Source organism: Lagenorhynchus albirostris, chromosome 6 (genome assembly GCF_949774975.1).
Source record: "Lagenorhynchus albirostris chromosome 6, mLagAlb1.1, whole genome shotgun sequence".
In the NCBI taxonomy this organism is placed as follows: Eukaryota; Metazoa; Chordata; class Mammalia; order Artiodactyla; family Delphinidae; genus Lagenorhynchus; species Lagenorhynchus albirostris.
Genome location: NC_083100.1, coordinates 55,821,079 through 55,839,769, shown reverse-complemented (window position 1 = coordinate 55,839,769; position 18,691 = coordinate 55,821,079). Strand labels below are relative to the sequence as shown.

The 18,691-nt window shown below is 43.0% G+C and overlaps 1 protein-coding gene across 5 annotated transcripts in view; it reads right to left on the bottom strand.

Moving 5' to 3' along the window:
- NFE2L2 (NFE2 like bZIP transcription factor 2) overlaps positions 1-18,691 on the bottom strand; it is a 36,075-nt gene that overhangs the window by 6,676 nt on the left and 10,708 nt on the right. The window contains exon 2 of one of the 5 annotated variants that reach the window (XM_060152572.1): positions 15,986-16,122. The exons of 3 other annotated variants lie outside the window; for them this stretch is intronic. In XM_060152572.1, coding sequence (XP_060008555.1) covers positions 15,986-16,033 — 48 coding nt within the window. In that variant the 5' untranslated portion in view covers positions 16,034-16,122. Of the gene's footprint in view, positions 1-7,987; positions 7,996-15,985; positions 16,123-18,691 lie in introns of those variants that run through there. One more of the 5 variants, XM_060152578.1, reaches the window with a different exon arrangement.

The window sequence follows — 18,691 nt, the reverse complement described above, 5'->3', positions numbered from 1 at the left end:
GCTATCTCAATTGAACTCTAGTTTCTCTATAAAATAAGCAGTACCTGTAGCCACCTCTCTCAAAAACTGACACGGAAAGTGCACTGAGCTCTTCAGAAGGTCAACAATAGAGAAACCCAAATACTTGTCCCTGCACCTGGGGGTCACTCTGCCACATCTGCCCTCACTTCCCCAGACTGCCCTAGGCCTGGGGCTTCTCCTTGTTCAGAGATCCCAGGATCAAAACCAGTACTCAGTTTTGACATTTTCATGGAAGAACTGAAAGAGCACTGAAGAATTTATGTTGGAAACACCTCATAAATATGACTAGTCCAAAGTATTCCTAGAACCCGGAACTATGGGTGGGAGGAAAATTTCTAATGTAATTTACTCTAAAATTGTCAGTGGCAATCACACCAAGCATTGATACAACTCTGTTCTTTCCTTTTCCCCCCTTTCCTCCCCATCAGATGTCTTGAGTGGGTTTAGGTGTTTTAGCTATAAATTTAGTATAATTGTTCCATCCTACCCCTACCATACGGATGTTGGTGGATCAAATGAAATGTAGAAGAGATTTCTCTATAAATGTAAAGTATATGTAAGTGTTGTTATGCATCCCAACAAGAAGTAGGATGGGCCCTACTACTTGCTGTAAGTGAGACCAAGCTCCAGGCCAAAGGATAATAATGAAGTTACAGACGGAACTGTAGTGGGAGCCTTGCAACAACACTCAGCCATAAAGCTACTTGGTTCCTCCTCAGGGAAGGTCTGAAATTGACCACTAGGCATGTGAATCGTGTGTTGTAAATAACATACACTTTTATGTAAACGTTTATGTACACACACAACACCCTCTCGATTCCTGACATGACTACCCTTCAATGCACAGCTCCAAACCAATTCAATGTTTTAAAATTTCCCATAACATAATTAGACAAGGACACATTGATGGATCCTCATCAACAAACAGGAAAAATAAAACACAAAATGTCATTTGGATCAGCTCCTGAGCACCTGTTCTTGTTATCTGATCTGAAACAATGCTGGACCCTGGGAGGTGGAGGGGCTCCTACAGCCAGAGCTGACCGTCTCCACCAGGAATGCCACCAAAAGATATTTCAAGTGACAACATCTAATTGTTCTTAATGAAGGCTGGGCAGCCTTCAATGAGATAATAGACCAAAACAGGTTTCAAAGTGTTCTCAGAGGTTTTCATTTTTAAGTTTATTTTTATATAATGTTTAATCTTGCCATGCGAGGTCTCTGAAAGAACACATCTGCTTAAAAAAAAAAAAAGCTGAGTTTTAACCACTTTGAATTCCTTTAACACAGATGTTCTGATCAAATTCAGAATTCAGTAACAAGGGGCTGCTTGTCATGGCCTTGATATATCATATACTGTGTTACTCAGATTTTCACATAAGTTTTGGAAGAAAAAACCTGCAGCGATTTGATATTGCATGAAATATTCAAAGCTTTATGTTGAAAATGAGAACAGCAGAAGTTTGTTGACCCACGACTCACTGGTGGGGAGCCCTGCAGGCCCAGGACTGTGTTCTGTGCTGACCTCAGGCAGTGAGCTGTCTTGAAGGAGCCCTGTGACTGGGCACATGACTTACTCCACAAATGACCCATCTCTCTGCAAAATTCCCAAACCATCTAAGATGAGATAGCTGGGGTGGTGCCCATAACAAAACGGACAGTATGGAAGGACAATGCCAGTGGAAGAATTAAACTGCTCTCCCACACTTCAACCTGAGGCACTGGGGAAGCATGGCTGCCCTGCAAGAGGGCAGATAAAAAGGGTCTGGGGAGGGAGAGGAACTGTATGGCATTTCAACAGGTATTTCCTTAAGCTTCCCAAGGGCAACACAGGCACTGGCTGTGAGCCTTCACATGCCATATGGAGCAAATGCCGTCTGACATACTTGGTGTCTGAATTTTTGTTGTTGTCCTTTTGCGATTCCTGAGTGTATTCCACGTTATGTTGCTAGCTTGGCTTCGACAAAATAAGGCAATTTAATAAGAACGTAAATGTTTGACAATTCACGTTAAATCACCATCTGGCCCAATGGAAACAGTCATATTGAAAATGTCTCTCTCTCTATATATATCATCATTTGCCATCTGGGTAATCTGTTACGCATTTTATGGGAAATCTGAAGTTGGACTATTAACTCGTACCACTTTAAAACAAATGTCTTTGTTCCAGGATAAACAGAAGAAAGCCCTTGAACACAGAATCCCATAATAATATGTCTTTTGCAAGCCAATTTTAGTGCTTTGAACGAACAAGCATTTATCATGCTCAGATGATCCCCCCAAATCAGAAAAGATAAAGCAAAGATATCATCTCTTCCTAAATTAAAGCAATTCAGTAAACTAAGGCTTTAGAAAAGTATTTGAAATGAAAAATAAAATGGTTTTTATTATATACATTCAAATGTATAAATGAAGCTTGCACCTCCCAACCCCTTTCCCTACCTGCCCTCTCCCATCCTCTGTTTTGTCCAGAGGATGACGGGAAGGTCGTGGGAGGTTTCTTCTAAAAACAAGTTTCACCAATAAACTTTTTTAAAAAATTGCAGATAACTAACTTTGTAAACAGACAATGAAAACTGATCCTCACTTCCAATTTTACAGTATAAGTGTTAAGACAATGTCTCAAGTGATTCCTTTTTTTAAATTTTTAATTTTTTTTACATCTTTATTGGGGTATAATTGCTTTATACAGATTCCTTCTTAAAATCATGTATTTCCATTAAGAAAATAATAAATCTTCTTTTAAAGTTTATTCTCCTGAAATCAATCTCTCCATCCAAATATTAACTACTGGCATTCAGAGTCTAAATTGCTTTTCTTTCATACATTTCAGTCTTTATATTATGCCCAGGTGGTTATATTATTCACCTAAAAGCTAAATCTGGTTTAATATTTTTTTCCATAGAAGCTGCTCAAATGTTTTTGGGCAAAACCGGATGGAACATGAATCTCATCCTACTGTCCGTTGAAGTATAAACCAAATTAAGAGCTATAGGAAAGTACAAAAACAACTGAGGGCATGCTGGAATTCTGAAGAATTGATTGAACAACAACAAAGATCTCCTTGATTCCCAAGGCTCTACTCTGCAGTCACAATCCTTACTCCTAAAGTAAAATGACACCAAGCAGGTGTGTTTTTAAAATACATCTCACTGATGACTATTCTATTTCATAAATATTTATCTGCCTATTTACTTCTCTCCTGCTTCATTACAAGAAGATACACAAGACAAGGCCAACTGTTTTCTCAGACTTCTAGAGAAGGCAGATGAGATGACAGGTTATTCTCTATAGTCTGCCCACATTCAGGTACTTTTTTTGAGTCTACTGGACTGATTTGCTAACTTCTGAATATATTGCTGTAATAATTATGGAGCAGGTGATAAAAAACAAAGATCACAAAAAAACATATTTATATAGAATCACAGAATGTTAGAGATGGAAGGGGACTTACAGCCACCTAGGCCAAGTGTAAATGTCACTGGGTTAATCTGTGTTAACTACAGCTCCATTTTTAAAAATAACTGGCCTAGCAACCAGTTTCTATGTCAGCAGAGACTCCTAACAGGTAAAAGTTACCACTAATCCAAGTTTTCCTTCTCGAGAAAACTTACCAAGGATTATTTCCTCAATCTTCAATAACTAGCAATTCTTTTTGTTTTGCTTTGTTTTTTAATTTATTTTTATTGGAGTATAGTTGCTTTACAATGTTGTGTTAGTTTCTGCTGTACAGCAAAGTCAATCAGCTATAAGTATAGATATATCCCCTTCTTTTTGGATTTCCTTCCCATTTAGGTCACCACAGAGCACTGAGTAGAGTTCCCTGTGCTATACAGTAGGTTCTCATTAAAATAACTAGCAATTTTTAACAGCATAAAAAATCTCAAACACACATCAAGACATGAATTATTCAACAAGTTAAAACTCTAGGGACTTCCCTAGTGGCGCAGTGGTCAAGAATCTGCCTGCCAATGCAGGGGACACAGGTTTGAGCCCCGGTCCGGGAAGATCCCACATGCTGTGGAGCAACTAAGCCCGTGCGCCACAACTACTGAGCCTGTGCTCTAGAGCCCGCGAGCCACAACTACTGAGCCCACACACCTAGAGCCTGTGCTCTGCAACAAGAGAAGCCACGGCAATGAGAAGCCCGCGCACCACAACGAAGAGTAGCCCCCACTCGCCCCTGCTCGAAAGCCCGAGCACAGTAACGAAGACCCAACGCAGCCAAAAAAATAAATTAAAAAAAACCAAACTCTAGATCACAAATTTGCTATTCCCTGGATCACAGATGCATCCTTCTACCCTTTTGTCTTTCAGCTAAAAAATGGTCCAGTTTCCTCACAGTCCAGCTTGTTACTGTGTACAGACATTTTCATGGGCTGCTTCCTGTTCACAAACAAGTTTCTCAGCAATGACTCAATCTAAGGAATGTGATCCAGCCAGTTTACTGGAACTCTCACCCATTACGCTTGTCTGTACACTGTAAAGCATGATGCAAAGATAACAGCAAAACTGGAAAGTGAATAGACTAGGAACTTGGACTATTTTCTCAAGAGGAACATGTGTTTGGCCAAAAATAAATCATAAAGGACAGTTAATTTCCAAAATAGCAGGTGAGGCCACTGCTACGAAAAGTGGATGGATCCAACTTTCCCATGGGAAGTTTCATATCTGGGTGCCAGCAGAGTTAATTTCTGGTTGTCTGGATTTAAGCAGGATGCTGCTGCTGGGCCTCAATCAAGGGCTTATGCAAGGGTCAGTCACTATGTCAAGAGAATGGCTTGGTTAGATAAGCAAACTTCAGGACATGTTTTTTCTCATCTCTTCCCCATTTTGAAGAAGCCATGAATGTATTCAGTCCTGGATGCTGTCCTCTGCACATGAAAGGAACTTTGTGACTTGGTCTTCCATCACTATTAGAATGAGTCTACAGGAAAACACACACACCCATCTTACCAATATAACCTTCAGGTGCACTGGCTCTAACTCCCTAACTCACTTTACCTAACATACACTGAAACTAACCTAGCGTGGACTAACCAGGTCGTCAGATGTCTACCTTGAGCTCAGACAGCCCTGTTTGCTCACCCTCCTGCCCCTCCTCCTAAAGGGCAGCCCCCATGAGGGAGGGCAGTACCCTAGCACACTGGAACTACTGGGGCTCTTTACTGCCACTTCTGAACTTCCTCAGTGATCCTTCACCCTCTGTGGATCCTGCATTTGTAAACAGAAATTATTTATTTCTATCTTAAAGCTCCTTTTCAGATTTAACTGCCTACAATTAAGCTTTAAAAGCTAAGAATTGGGAAAGTCACCCAGGCCTGCTGTTTCTTGCCGGTAGCCAAAGACCTGTGTGCCTGTGCTGGTGGTGGCAGTGATGAATTTTAGATACATATGTATTATATACTGTAATACAGAAAGACTCTAAAACATTTAGACTTTTTTGTGCATCCTGTTAAAATACTTTCCAAAGGGGGGGGTCTTTAATTTCTTTTTTAGTGTGAAATTTTTGAGTATGAAATATTTCATACTAATAGCTAAAAGATCACTTCAGAATGGTGATAGTTATAATAAAGGTGGTGGTCAAGATTAACAAGATTTAGTGTCCATACTACCCTAAATGGATCATTAATCCAGCAACCCATCTACTACATGCATATAGCTCGCCATTCAGGTGCCAGGAACTGCGCTAGGTGCTGGGGACACAGAGATAAACAGAGGACAGTCTCTGATCTCAGTTTAGAGACTCAAGGAGAAACATGTAGGAGCCAAGGCAGCACAGAGGAAGTGTCATTAAACTGCACAGAAAGACCTCACAGGAGTGACAACTGACTTAAGTACGCCAGTCACAACTGCATGAACATCACACCCGCTTAAACAAGGGGTAAGCCGGGTTTTTCCAAACATCTAGTCCACATGACTATCTGAAAGCAAAGGAGGTTTTGGAGTGGAGAACACAAACAACCCATCTCCACTCACTCTGCTTTCTTGGTCTCCCCTCTGGTGGCAGCAATCCCCCCACGCCTCCCCGTTTCCCCCCAGAGGCTCAGATCCTCCAGCACGAGGAAAATTCTCAGAGACTTCCTCCTCACATGTGGACTTTTCGGTCAGTATGACTCATCTCAGCTGAGATGGGAATTACTGCTAATGCCACACCGTCACAGAACGCTGCGACTGAAGGGGCCCAGAGGACTCACAGCCCCTTCCATTTTTCAAATGGGGAAACAGGTCTAGAGGATGAAATGACTTGCCCCAAGGTCAGACAGAGATCAAGGATTCCAAAACTACTATGGTCTACTTTTCTAATTTTACAAATCCTGCCAAGTTATTTGGCAGAGGGGGAAAAAGATACATTTTTGCTTCACTGTTTCAATTTGCACCTCTGGCCCCAGCTTGCCAGTCTGCAGGTGCCTCGCAGCTTCTATTTGAGCTGGCATTTGTCGAGCACTTCATGGTTTGCAGGGGTGTTCACTGCAGAGCAAGGGGGAGGTGGCTTATCTTCATCTACGAATGAGCACAATTAGGCTTTGGGCCTCAAGCATCCCTGCCCCAAATTGCATGCTTGGCAAGTGGCAGAGCCAGGACCCCAACCAAGAACTGATTCTGAGCCTGTGGGCTCTTCCCACCACTGCAGGACAAAGGCTGCAAACTGCTTTAGCCCCAGGTGGGACGCTAAGGCTTGGAAGCTGGCTCTGCTGAAGCTCAGACCCACCCTTCCTGATGACTCAGGGCAAATACAGTCAACGGCACACACAGAGCTTAGCATTTAAATCTTCCCATAAAGCCAATATTTACCCCGTACTTTGTATATCTTATGTTATCTGGTCTGACTAAACTGCAAACTCCTTCAAAGCATGACAATGTCTTTTTTTTTAAATTTATTTATTATTATTTTATTTATTTATTGTTTCTGGCTGCATTGGGTCTTTGTTGCTGTGCACGGGCTTTTCTCTAGTTGCGGCGAGCAGGGGCTACTCCTGGTTGCGGTGCGCGGGCTTCTCCTTGCGGTGGCTTCTCTTGTTGCGGAGCACGGGCTCTAGGTGCGTGGGCTTCAGTAGCTGTGGCTCGTGGGCTCTACAGCGCAGGCTCAGTAGTTGTGGCGCACAGGCTTAGCTGCTCTGCAGCATGTGGGACCTTCCCGAACCAGGGCTCGAACCCATGTCCCCCTGCACTGGCAGGCAGATTCTCAGCCACTGCACCACCAGGGAAGCCCAACAATGTCTTTTCTTAATAGATGGTAGATGTACATAGTATAAAATTTAAAAGTTGCAAAAGTAATCTCCCAGTTATCCTTCCCCAAGGCAACCATTGGCATCAGTTTTCTGTGTTCTTAGGAAGATATTCTATTAAATACACACCCGTAGGCACACACACAAGTAGCATATAATCATAATGTTCCACACTTATTTCTCCCTATTTATTTTAGAGATGGTTCTATATCAGGGCCTAGAGTTGTTCCATTATTTTTAATGGCTGAGTAGTATTTCATTATGAGGATGTACTATATTATTTAATAATTACTTAATCAGCCCCTCATTGGGCTTTTAAGTTATTCCTAATCTTTTGCTATTACAAATGATGCTATAATGGCTACCTTTGTACATAAATCATTTCACGAATGTGTGAGGATTATCTGTGGGATAGATACTTAGAAGTGGAATTGCTGGTCAAAGAGTATATGCATTTTTATTTATGATACATATTGCCAAACAGCTCTCCACAGAGGCTGTACCTTTTACACCCCACCAGCAATGAGAAATGCTCATTTCCCCACTCTGTTCCCCACTCATGTGTCCTTCACACCTTGCGGCATATTGGCACGTGGTACCCACTCAATAAATACATTGTAATTGTTGATACAAGGTCTCCTATATTAATTCCAGAATCATTTCAAAATCAGCCCTCCCACTATTTTTAAAGATAACAAAATTAAGACTAAAGAAGAGAATATACTGTACATACATACAATCAGTTGTCCGGCAAACAGCATTTGTTTAATCACCAGTCTATGTCCAGCCAAGGTAACCTTGGTTGGTGCCTTTGGAGCTGGTAAAACATCTGCAGGGGCAAGAAATGTAAAGGCCACGGTGCACACAGATAGACAGAGGCTAGGCAAAGTCTCAACAGGTGAAACAGGCAAAATCAGCAACCTCAGCCCTTCTAACAGGCAAGGTAAACTCCAAAGAAAAACCAAGTCCAATTAAAAATGGAACTACCATATGATCTAGCAAATCCACACCTGGGCATATGTCTGAAGAAAACAAAATAATTTAAATTTGAAATAATTGAAATAATTTGAAAAGATATATGCACTCTGATGTTCACTGCAGCGTTGTTTACAACAGCCAAGATATGGAAGCAACCAAAGTGTCCATCAAGAGATGAATGTTTAAAGAAGATGTGGTGTATATATACAATGGAATATTAGCCACAAAGAATGCAATTTTGCCATTTGCAACAGCATGGATGGACCTGGAGGTATTAATGCTTGCTGAAATAAGTCCAATAGAGAAAGACAAATACTGTTATGTTTTCATTTTATATAAGGAATCTAAAAAATAAAACAAATGACTATAGCAAAACAGAAACAGACTCACAGATACAGAGAACAAACTAGTGGTTACCAGTGAAGAGAGGCCTGGGGGAGAAGAGAATTAAGAAGTAACAAACTACTAGGTATAAAATAAATAAGATACAAAGATGCAATGTACAGCACAAGGAATATAACCAATATTTTATAACTTTAAATGGAGTATAATCTATAAAAGAAAAAGCAGGTTCAGCCAGGCTGACCCATCCACCAGTTCTCTAAAGACCAGAAAAAGGCATCCTTGTCTAGGGATGTGTCTCTCAGAAACATATGTCTGTTGGCCATTAAATTACATTGAACACACAATTGACTAAGGGGAGCTGACAGTGATCTTGCAGACCACAGACCAAACCCCAGGTTTACAAATGAGAATCCCAGGGCCCAGAGATGCTAAATGGGTAAATGGCCCTAGGTCTCATTTGACTGAGCAGAACCCAGGAGGGGGCATCTGGTCAACTAACACAAATTAGATTTCAAACTAGACTTTCCTATTGCATGCACGCATGCATTCATTCATTCATTTATTTGGCTGCGCCGGGTCTTAGTTGCGGCACTCAGGATCTTCATTGTGACACACGGGATCTTCGTTGCAGTATGTGAACCCCTAGTTATGGCATGTGGACTCTTAGTTGCAGCATGCATGCAGGATCTAGTTCCCCGACCAGGGGTAGAACCCAGGCCCCCTACACTGGGAGTGCAGAGTCTTAACTACTGGACCACCAGGGAAGTCCCCCTATTGCAATTTCTATTCCTTAAATTCATGAAATACTAGGAATTATTTTGAAAACAGACGTTTACAAAACTGTTGTATGGCATTCGACCCTGCAGCCAAATTAATGGCCTATAAAACTCTGTCACCTGACTGAAGTTTCTGCAGAGAACTTTCCTTTCCCTACTCCTAATCTCTAAATCCTGGGTGGTCTGTGTCCATGCTCAATACAATAGGGCTAAGAGCCTCCCAGTTCTAACCCTTACTTCAGGCAGATCGTCTCCACTACCAAGAGCAAAAGTCTAAAAAAAATTTAAAAAATTAAAGTGGACCCCTGAGAACTCCCAAATCATGGGGTCAAAGCCTTGGACCCACTAAATGCACATTCCAAACGTGACTGACTCATCCAAGGCCTCACCAAGACCAAGTGTGACCTCAGAAATAGTTCTACAACTCCTTGGAGAAAGGAAGCCCTCAAGACACCAGTCCTTCCATTTGCAGTGCTTTCGGAGCACAAAATACTTTCACTTGCATGACTGTATCATTTAATCCTCATGCTACTCTGTGTGAAGATCAGTGGGATGAAGAAACAGGTTCAGAAAGGTTAAATATCAAAGGTTGCCCAGCTTGTCAGCTGCATCTGTAGCAGAAGCAGCCCTCTCTAAACCTGACGGACAGACCCATAAATCAAATCACCATTTAGTAACTCGCAATGCCTCCCTTTCCTCCTCTATGCCTCAAAATAGAAATAAAATTCTGGTTTGCTCTAAGGGTGCCCATTGCAGTTGTTGGTGGCTTCTTCCTTTAAGTCAGTTTTGTTAATAAGAAAACAATACCATAAAACAGGCCTAAACTTTTACCGAATGATCTCAGGCAACCTACCTAAACAATAAACACATGAAGTCAAGCTCTCAGTCTTTTTCTCAAGGGCAAAAGCTATGGGTCTGGTTTAAAATCTCTGGCTTTGGGAAAAGAACTCTCTAAATTAAAATATGAAAGCCAGATGTATGGAGTTTTCTAAAGTAAATGATCACACAAAGTGTGGGTATTATTTGTACCTTATTACTATTCCCCATGAAAGTATCATTATACTGCCCAACAAAAATACATGTCAAACATGGAATCAATCACCCTGTCTACTGGTAGGCACAGCACAAAAATTCCTTTCTCTCAGTGCCTAAAATAATTTCTTTTTAAAGGCCTTTTCTTTGGTCTGGATCTCGTGGAAGCTCTTTGCAGCCCTGACGCCCACCATGTTTCCAATGCCAAGTAAACCCAGGACCCAAAGCAATAGGCTATAAAGAACATTAAGTTCAGTACCCGTCTAGAATTAGGGCATGCCATGTTACAGTAACTTTTAACCTCAGTTTCTCCATCTGCTGAAGGACAGGGTTGGGTTAAGTGACTCCTAAGATTCCTTCCTCTAAACACCTCTGATTATAAAAAGTCAAAAATACAAGTCTGAAAACTAATTTTGAACTTTAAAACAAGCTAATTTCATCTACCTATAACAGATGCTCTAAAGCAGTACTTTCCAGTAGAAATCTAATGCAAGCCACATGTGTAATTTTTTTTTTTTTTGGCTGTATGTGGGCCTCTCACCGTTGTGACCTCACCCGTTGAGGAGCACAGGCTCCGGACACGCAGGCTCAGTGGCCATGGCTCAAGGGCCCAGCCGCTCCGCGGCACGTGGGATCCTCCCGGACCGGGGCACGAACCCGTGTCCCCTGCATCGGCAGGCGGACTCTCAACCACTGCGCCACCAGGGAAGCCCCACATGTGTAATTTAAACAATTTTAGTAGCCTTACTAAAAAAAAGTGAATTTAATTTAAACAATATATTTATTTCACCCATGTCAAAAAATTATTCTATCATGTAACCCAAATGTTTCAATTATTAACGAGCTATTAGAAGTGACAAAACACTCAACATACATAACAAATCTCACCTGAAGGCATCACATGAAATGCTGTCCCCCCAGAATAAAGTTATATTCAACAGAAAAATATCTTATCCTGCTTCTGTCTTAAATTTTTAATAATTCATTAAGATTAAAAATGCAGATCCTCAGTTACACCAGCCCCATTTTAAGTGGTCAAAAGTGACCAATGGCAAGTGACAGTGCAGCTCTGGGGACCTACAGAGTGAGTCCTCCACACTCCTTAGGGGGGAATTCTAATGAACCAAACTCCTCTGTTTCGCAACACCGTAACATTAACCCTTCCAAAGGACACTAGGCAGTATTTATACTGTTAGCAATTATTTGCAAAAAGCTACTTCAATGGCCTGAAAGTGACAGTGTGAGTCTTAAGTTACTAAGAGGGCTCATAAGGACCACAGGGGATCACCCTGATGTTAATGAGCAATGTCTGGTCCAGAGGCCACACAATTACCAGATTATTGCAAAGGGCATATGAAGAAAGGGTAGAAATAAGGGGCTTAGGTGCTAGGAAAATACTATCTGTTCCAACTAAGGATATGAATTAACCCTGAGTTTGGAAATGACATTTCAACTGCTTCAAATGTATACATTTGAACATGCACAGTATCCACTGTTGTCACCAACTGCCAGGCAGCAATTTGGACCTCTTAAAAAGTAATTGATAAGTATATATACCACATTTCATTCTCTTAAAATCAGTATAGAAGGGGCTTCCCTGGTGGCGCGGTGGTTAAGAATCCGCCTGCCAACGCAGGAGACATGCGTTTGAGCCCTGGTCCTGGAAGATCCTGCATGCGGCGGAGCAACTAAGCCCATGCGCCACAACTACTGAAGCCCGCACACCTGGAGCCCGTGCTCCGCAACAGGGGAAACCACCGCAATGAGAGGCCCGGGCACCACGGCCAGAAGGGGCCCCAGCTCTATGCAACTGGAGAGGGCTCGCACGCGGCAGCAAGGACCCAACGCAGCCAAAAATAAATAAATAAACTTATTTTTAAAAAAATCAGTACAGGAATCTTTTACTTTCCTTAAGGTGAATCTTTTCAATTAACCCACTAAATAAATATGTAAGGACAATGGCTACCTGGTGAGCCTTTACATTAAGATTTGAAAACAAAAGATCACAGTGCCAACATGCTAAATCCAGGTAAAGGTAAGTATGACACAATCTAACAACAATAACAGTAAGTGCATTTACTGTGCGCTTTCTATGTGCTCAAGACTCTTCCAAGCACTTGTACCCATAAGCTCACTTGTACTCACACCAATTGGCAAGGAAGGTGGTATTAAGATCCACACCGTTTATATTACAGAAGAACTCACATAACAGAGGCTCTTACTCAGAATACCCGAGGCCTCTTTAAGGAGGCTGCACAGTGCAGTCCTGCCAGGGCTCTGCTGCTGACTAGCTGTACAGAGAGCTCTGGGCTGTAAGGAAAAACCGAGACATCATACCTGTCCTCACAGAACTGTTTTTCATGTGGGAAAAAGGTATGTGAATGCCACTTAAAAATACAGAAGACAAGCCAGGGGTGAGGTATTAATGCTATTAATAAGTTCAACACCTGTTGCAGATGTCAAAGGAACATGAGAAGCATCTAATTCTGAGGCTTCTGGGTCTAACCACTATACAAAAAATAGAAGGTGAGCTCCTGATGTATTTACATCAGACATCACAAGGCAACACCAAAGGGCAGTGGGTGTAAAAAGTTTTCAGCTGTGTCATCTCCCCCATGGGTCTTATAGAAGGTCTTTCCCTTCACCACTCTGCCTTTCTAAAGAGTTACTTAGAGGTAGTTATTACAGAAGAAATATTTTGGTCTTTAAAGACTAAAAGATGGGCTGGGGCTGGGAAGAGGGCAAGGCCACAGGGGTCAGCTCAGGAAGGCTGCATTTAGCCTTCCACTAACACATTTCCCCCCACCCCCCCACCACCAGCTCTTTCTGTTCATACAACCTGCCTGTGGACACTGCCCCATCTCTAGGCCCAGAACCCCAGAGTAAGAAATTCTGCTACCAGTGAAGGAGTGTGTCTGGCATGGGGTTCAAAGAGATGGCTCATCAATCCACATAAGCAGGGGATCCAGCAGACAAGCTGGAGGATCCCACAGAGGAGACAGGGCACACATCAGGCCTTGCCATGGATTGGTTTTCTGTCTCCACAACAATCAGGTCCTGACATGAGACCAGGACAAGCCACAGGAGAATATGCAGCTCATAGCGAAGAGTGAAAAGGGGCATGGATTACCAGAATTCAAGGAGGGATTTTTTTTTTCAAGTGGGCCAAGGAAATCTCAGATGCCACACATTCAAACATTCCTGACAAAGAAAATGTATAATTATGATAATAATCATCACAGCCACCAGCTGTTGTATGCTAGATCTTGTGCCCAGTTCTTAATTAATCCTAAGAATGCTGTGACATACCTATCACCCACACCTAATGATGATAAAGCCAAGGCATATCCCACTGTATTATCACTCATTCAAGCTCTCTGGGCCTCGATTCTCTCCCTATAAGTCAGGGATAAGGCTCCTTACCTCACAGGGCGGAGTAAGGAGTACACAGGACAAAAATCAGTGTGTGAAAGCACCTGGCACCTGGCCGGCATGTGGAAGAGCCTGAGAGACTGCGGCTACTTCCCCAACACTGCTAGATGCCCACATCTGTTAGCTCAGGGCGCACAAGCAAAGCCTCTTTTCTGGGACAGAAAAGAGAGGATATTGTCTGTTTTTTCTCTCTTGGGTGAATTTTGCTAATCACTGAGGCCGGAAGCCAAGGATGAGATGGTCCCAGCTGAAGGAAGACGGTGAGAGCAAAAGGATCTTAGCGGAGGTCAGGAAGAGAGAAACTCTCCCTGTGCCACCACAGAGAAGAAAACAATTCATCCTAAAAGCAAACCGGCAACTTCTGGCTCGTTCTTCCTCTCCTTTCACCAATGGAGTGAATACCCTGGCGATGAGTTTCTGTTAAAACCCAGGAACAGCAGGACCTGCAAGCTTGAGCACAGATGGTTTCACAATGGGGCCAATAGGAGAAAAATCTACTCCCTCCTTGAAAAAGGGAGCTTAAAAAATTTCTTCTTAAATGGCTAACAAAGGTGGTACAGATCAGAGTGACAGTTACAGATCTTCAATACTGCACTGGTGATGCCAAGGCGACTAAGCCACACCTGCACCACAGCCAGAGCCCCTCAGCATCTCTGCCGACACCTGCCCATCTTCTGATGCATGGGCCATAATAACTTCCTGTCCACATCCAGCTCACATGTCTTGCCCTTTCCAAAACCTCCCATGATTTCCAAATGCCTTAGATAAACGTGAAACGCCACGCATGGGCACCGAAGGCCCTGTTCAGCCAGCCCCACATTAACCTTTTCGCCCCGACTGACCCTATATGCCGCCACAGGCCAGATCACGCCTGCACCCTTCCTCCAGCTTCCAAGTGAAGCAGAGCCAAGAGGAATCCTACCAGCTTAAAAAATCTAGATAGACTGCTACCTCCTCCAGGACGTCCTCTCTGAGCACCCCAGCTGGAAGTGACATTTTCTCCTCTGCGCTGTCATATATCACCAATGAATATCACTTGTATATATACCAAGTTCCAAGAGGGCAGTAATGGATTCGCTCTCACATCTGCTGAGCAAGTACTATTAAATAAGCACCAGGCATGGTGCGAGCCACCAGAATTACAAGAATGACAAAAACATAGTCCCTATCCTAGAGGAAGTCATACCTTAAGCAGGGGAGATGGAGATGTAATTTATACTCATTATGATATGAAACATGCCCTATAATCCAGGTGTACAAAGAACAAAGGGACTGATTAATTAGGAGAAGGGGTAATTTGAGAAGCAAATGTCCTTCAAGGAGGATAATATATTTGCTACACTATCTATCTTAGAAGATTAAAACAACTTCATGCCCTGAAAGTTCCCTAGGGCGTGTTCATACCTAATAATACTTGTGGAATGAATAAGTTACATTTAGGCTTAGAACTCAGCATTTTCACTGTGTACCTAAGGTGTCTGGGGGGGTTAAAGAATTCTAATTACTTAATAAAGGCATCATGTTTAGTATCAGTTATAGCCCAACTACTAGTCATAGAAAAATTATTTAACTTCATTCAAATTTTTCTTTGGGTACTCTACTAAAAACAAAATATTATACCTTAAGAATCATAAATGCACATTACTTCAGGTTAACAATAAAACTGATCTTTTGAGACAACAAATGTGATAGTATTTTCAAATACCCATTAAGGAATTTTGTAATCTGGATAATATAACAATTAGTCAATATAAATGCGGATTAACTGTATTTTCATAGAGGACACGAGCTATTTCCCTCAGGCTGATTGTCAGGAAAAGGACAAGAAAGTGGGCAACCTCACTTTCCTCCCTATTCTAGATTTTGTTTCTAAAGCATCAATCTATCACCAGAATAGCTCAACCTCTTCAGCTACTTTATAGCTTCCCTTACTATCTGTCCTCAGTACCCAAACTTCTTCAAAAAGTACCCGGTAGAAAAGGCAGTCAAGACCCAGAGAGGTGTGGCATATGACTTTTAACTTCACCCTGAAATTTAAAAAAATGTTTAGCTTATCTTTTTAGGACTAGTTCCCTGCAGCTATAGGCTGGAAAAATGGTAAATAGCAGCGGTAACAATCACCAGGTCAAATAAAACTGCTCTGTGTTAAAGGATCTGAAGGAGACACTCTACCTGAGTAAATGAAGTGTACTTGGTCCCTCTGGTTTCTAGAGTTTTCATCACGTTCTGTGTTCTCTCTCCCACTACCCCCTTCTGGTTTAGAATAAGAGGTATGAACAGGCTGCCATCGGAGGAGATGGTGGGCTACCCTGCAAAGAACAAGGAATATCCTGAGGTTTCCTGAGAACGAACAGTAATATCCCGGCTTCAAACTGTCTCTGGAAGTCACTGCATCACAGTGGTTCCACTGGGGCTGGGACCACCACCTAGAAGCAATTGGAACGGTGTCGGGACAGGGGAGGGCGGCCCTTTCTGGTCGTCACAGTGAAGCTAAATACCCTGTAATGTGGGACAACCCCCCATTCCAAAAAGAAGTCCAGCCCCTTTGCCAGCGGTACCCTCTTTGAGGAACACTGAGGGAGCTCCTTGAGGTAGAGACACTGTCTTAATGAATCTCTGTAAAGGAGCCCCTCATTCTTTAGCATCTAACCAAACACCCATAGTCATCAGACAAGGAAGGAAAGCAAGAAAGGAAGGGAGAGCAGTGATGACGGACTTTCTAAATCCCTGTTCTGCCATCGAGAGTGGCATGGCCATGGACAAGTTACTTTACCTCTTTGAATAGGTTTCCTAGTCTGTAAAAAGGGGGTAACAGCCGCCATCACCATAGCTTTATTGTCAAGATCAAGTAAGAGGGAACATGTCCAGGACCTAGTACAGTACTAGCAGCTGTTCAGTAGATGTTAGTTTTTCCCCTTTTTCTTCCCCCTGAAATTGCCAGTTGCCTGTATCCTGATGTCTTGTAACATCCAAAGGTTGGTTCTCTTTATAACGTTGCAAGCGAGTTGGTAATGCAAGAGAGTCGGTAATGTGAACAAAAATGAAAGAGTAATTGTTCCCTCCGCCTCCATTATTAGCCAGCACACACACCGGTCACTGAAACCTGATGGCACAACGGTGCTGTTATCAAGTGAACTTTGGAAACCTGTAGCACAGGGCAATGCCATGCGCTCCGGAGCCGCAGGTTTCCAAGAGTCCCACAGGGACAGAGGAAAGGGGGGTCGTTTTTACCCACATCTCTCCGGGGAGAAAAGGCTTTATTTTTCAGGATCAATAGAAGAGATGTTCCCCCAGCTCTTCTTAAGATGCTTTTCCTCCTTTCTGAACCTCCCCCCAAGTTCAAGACCCAGAGGCCCAAGTCCTTCAGCAACACCAAAAACTTCCGTATATAATCAATCCTGCCCTGGCATCCCAGGGGCACCTCATGGGGGAAGGGGGCACAGAACCTACCAATAGTGGGGATGCTTATCGAATCTGGGAACTCCCCTAAGGGAATCTCCATCCGCGCACTCTTGAGAGGAATTCCTAACATTTCATTATTATTGAATCACTCTGTGGTCACATATGTGCACTCCGCTAACCAGAAGAAATATATAGCATAAAATGTGCAAGTCAGAATCAAGTAGGCACTGCGGTCTAATAGGATTCCCACGCAACCTGCCCCCAAGCAGGTGTGCCAAGTGCCCCAAAGGCAAAGCATCATGTCTGGTCTAAGATTCCTGAAAAGAAGATGGTTTGGAGAAAAGTGCCAGGACTCTGATGGCAGAGAATGCTCCAGTGCCAGCTCTAGCTCTTACCAGCTATGTGACTGCTTTGGTCATTTGCCCATGGCCCCCAGATCCCTTCCCCATCCATCCCCAGGCTCCCTTGCTATATGGCTTCCAGCTACATTCCAGCAGGGGTCTGCGAGAGGAGCGGGGGACGCTGGATGGTAGGAGGCAGAGCCCCTCTCTCAGTGGCCCCAGCTCCTCACTCGGTCCAGCTGCGGGAGGGCCGGTGAGGCCCTGGAATTCCACCTCCTCTCTCTGCCCCTCCAGCTCTAGGGCTGGCAAGTGGTTTCCAGAGGCTGCTAATCTCTGGGTTGTCTGTCTGGTTTCTCGGCTCTCCCATCACCTATATAATTAATTTCCTATATGAAATCCTTCTGCTTAAAATACCTCATGTGCTTTCCAGTTCCTAAACCGAACTCTGGACTGCTTCTTAACCTCTCCAAAGAGTTTTCTCAATAATGACAAAACGTACCTTAACAGGGTTGTTAAAAGAACTAAAGATAATGAGTGTAAACACAGCACAAGTAAATACTCCCCAAAATGCTTTCCCTTTTCTCACATGAAGGACCTAAGTACAAGCTGCATGTCAAGGAGCAAATCGAAGTGGTACAGAAGAGACCAAAAAGCTACATTCCTCCTGGGTTCATTAAAATGAATCCTTTAAACTAGTTTTCCTTTTCCTCCCAACCTCTCCCCCTTTACTTCTAGAACCCTTCTTCCAAGTGGAAGGTTACCTGGAATCTCCCCACTCTCAGTCCACTGCCCCAAGGATTCTCCCAAACGTGCAGCCTGGTAAAGAAGTGTCTAGCAGAGGGTGAACCTCTGTCTCTGGAGAAGAAAGAACCTGAACCCACAGTCTGGTTCTCATTCTTGGCCTCGTCTCAGCTTGGGAACCAGCAGAGAAAGAACATACAAGCTGGGGGTAGCACTAAGCACACCGGCCCCACCCCTGTCCTCTGGGGTTGGTTTCTCAATGTACATTTTAAACATGTTTCATTGAGAAGTACCAAGAACAAAATAACTTTTTCAAAAACTGGCAATTTTTTCTATTACAAGAAAAAAAATGATAGTTTTTATTTTTGGTGGTTTTCATTACCAGGATTGTAAT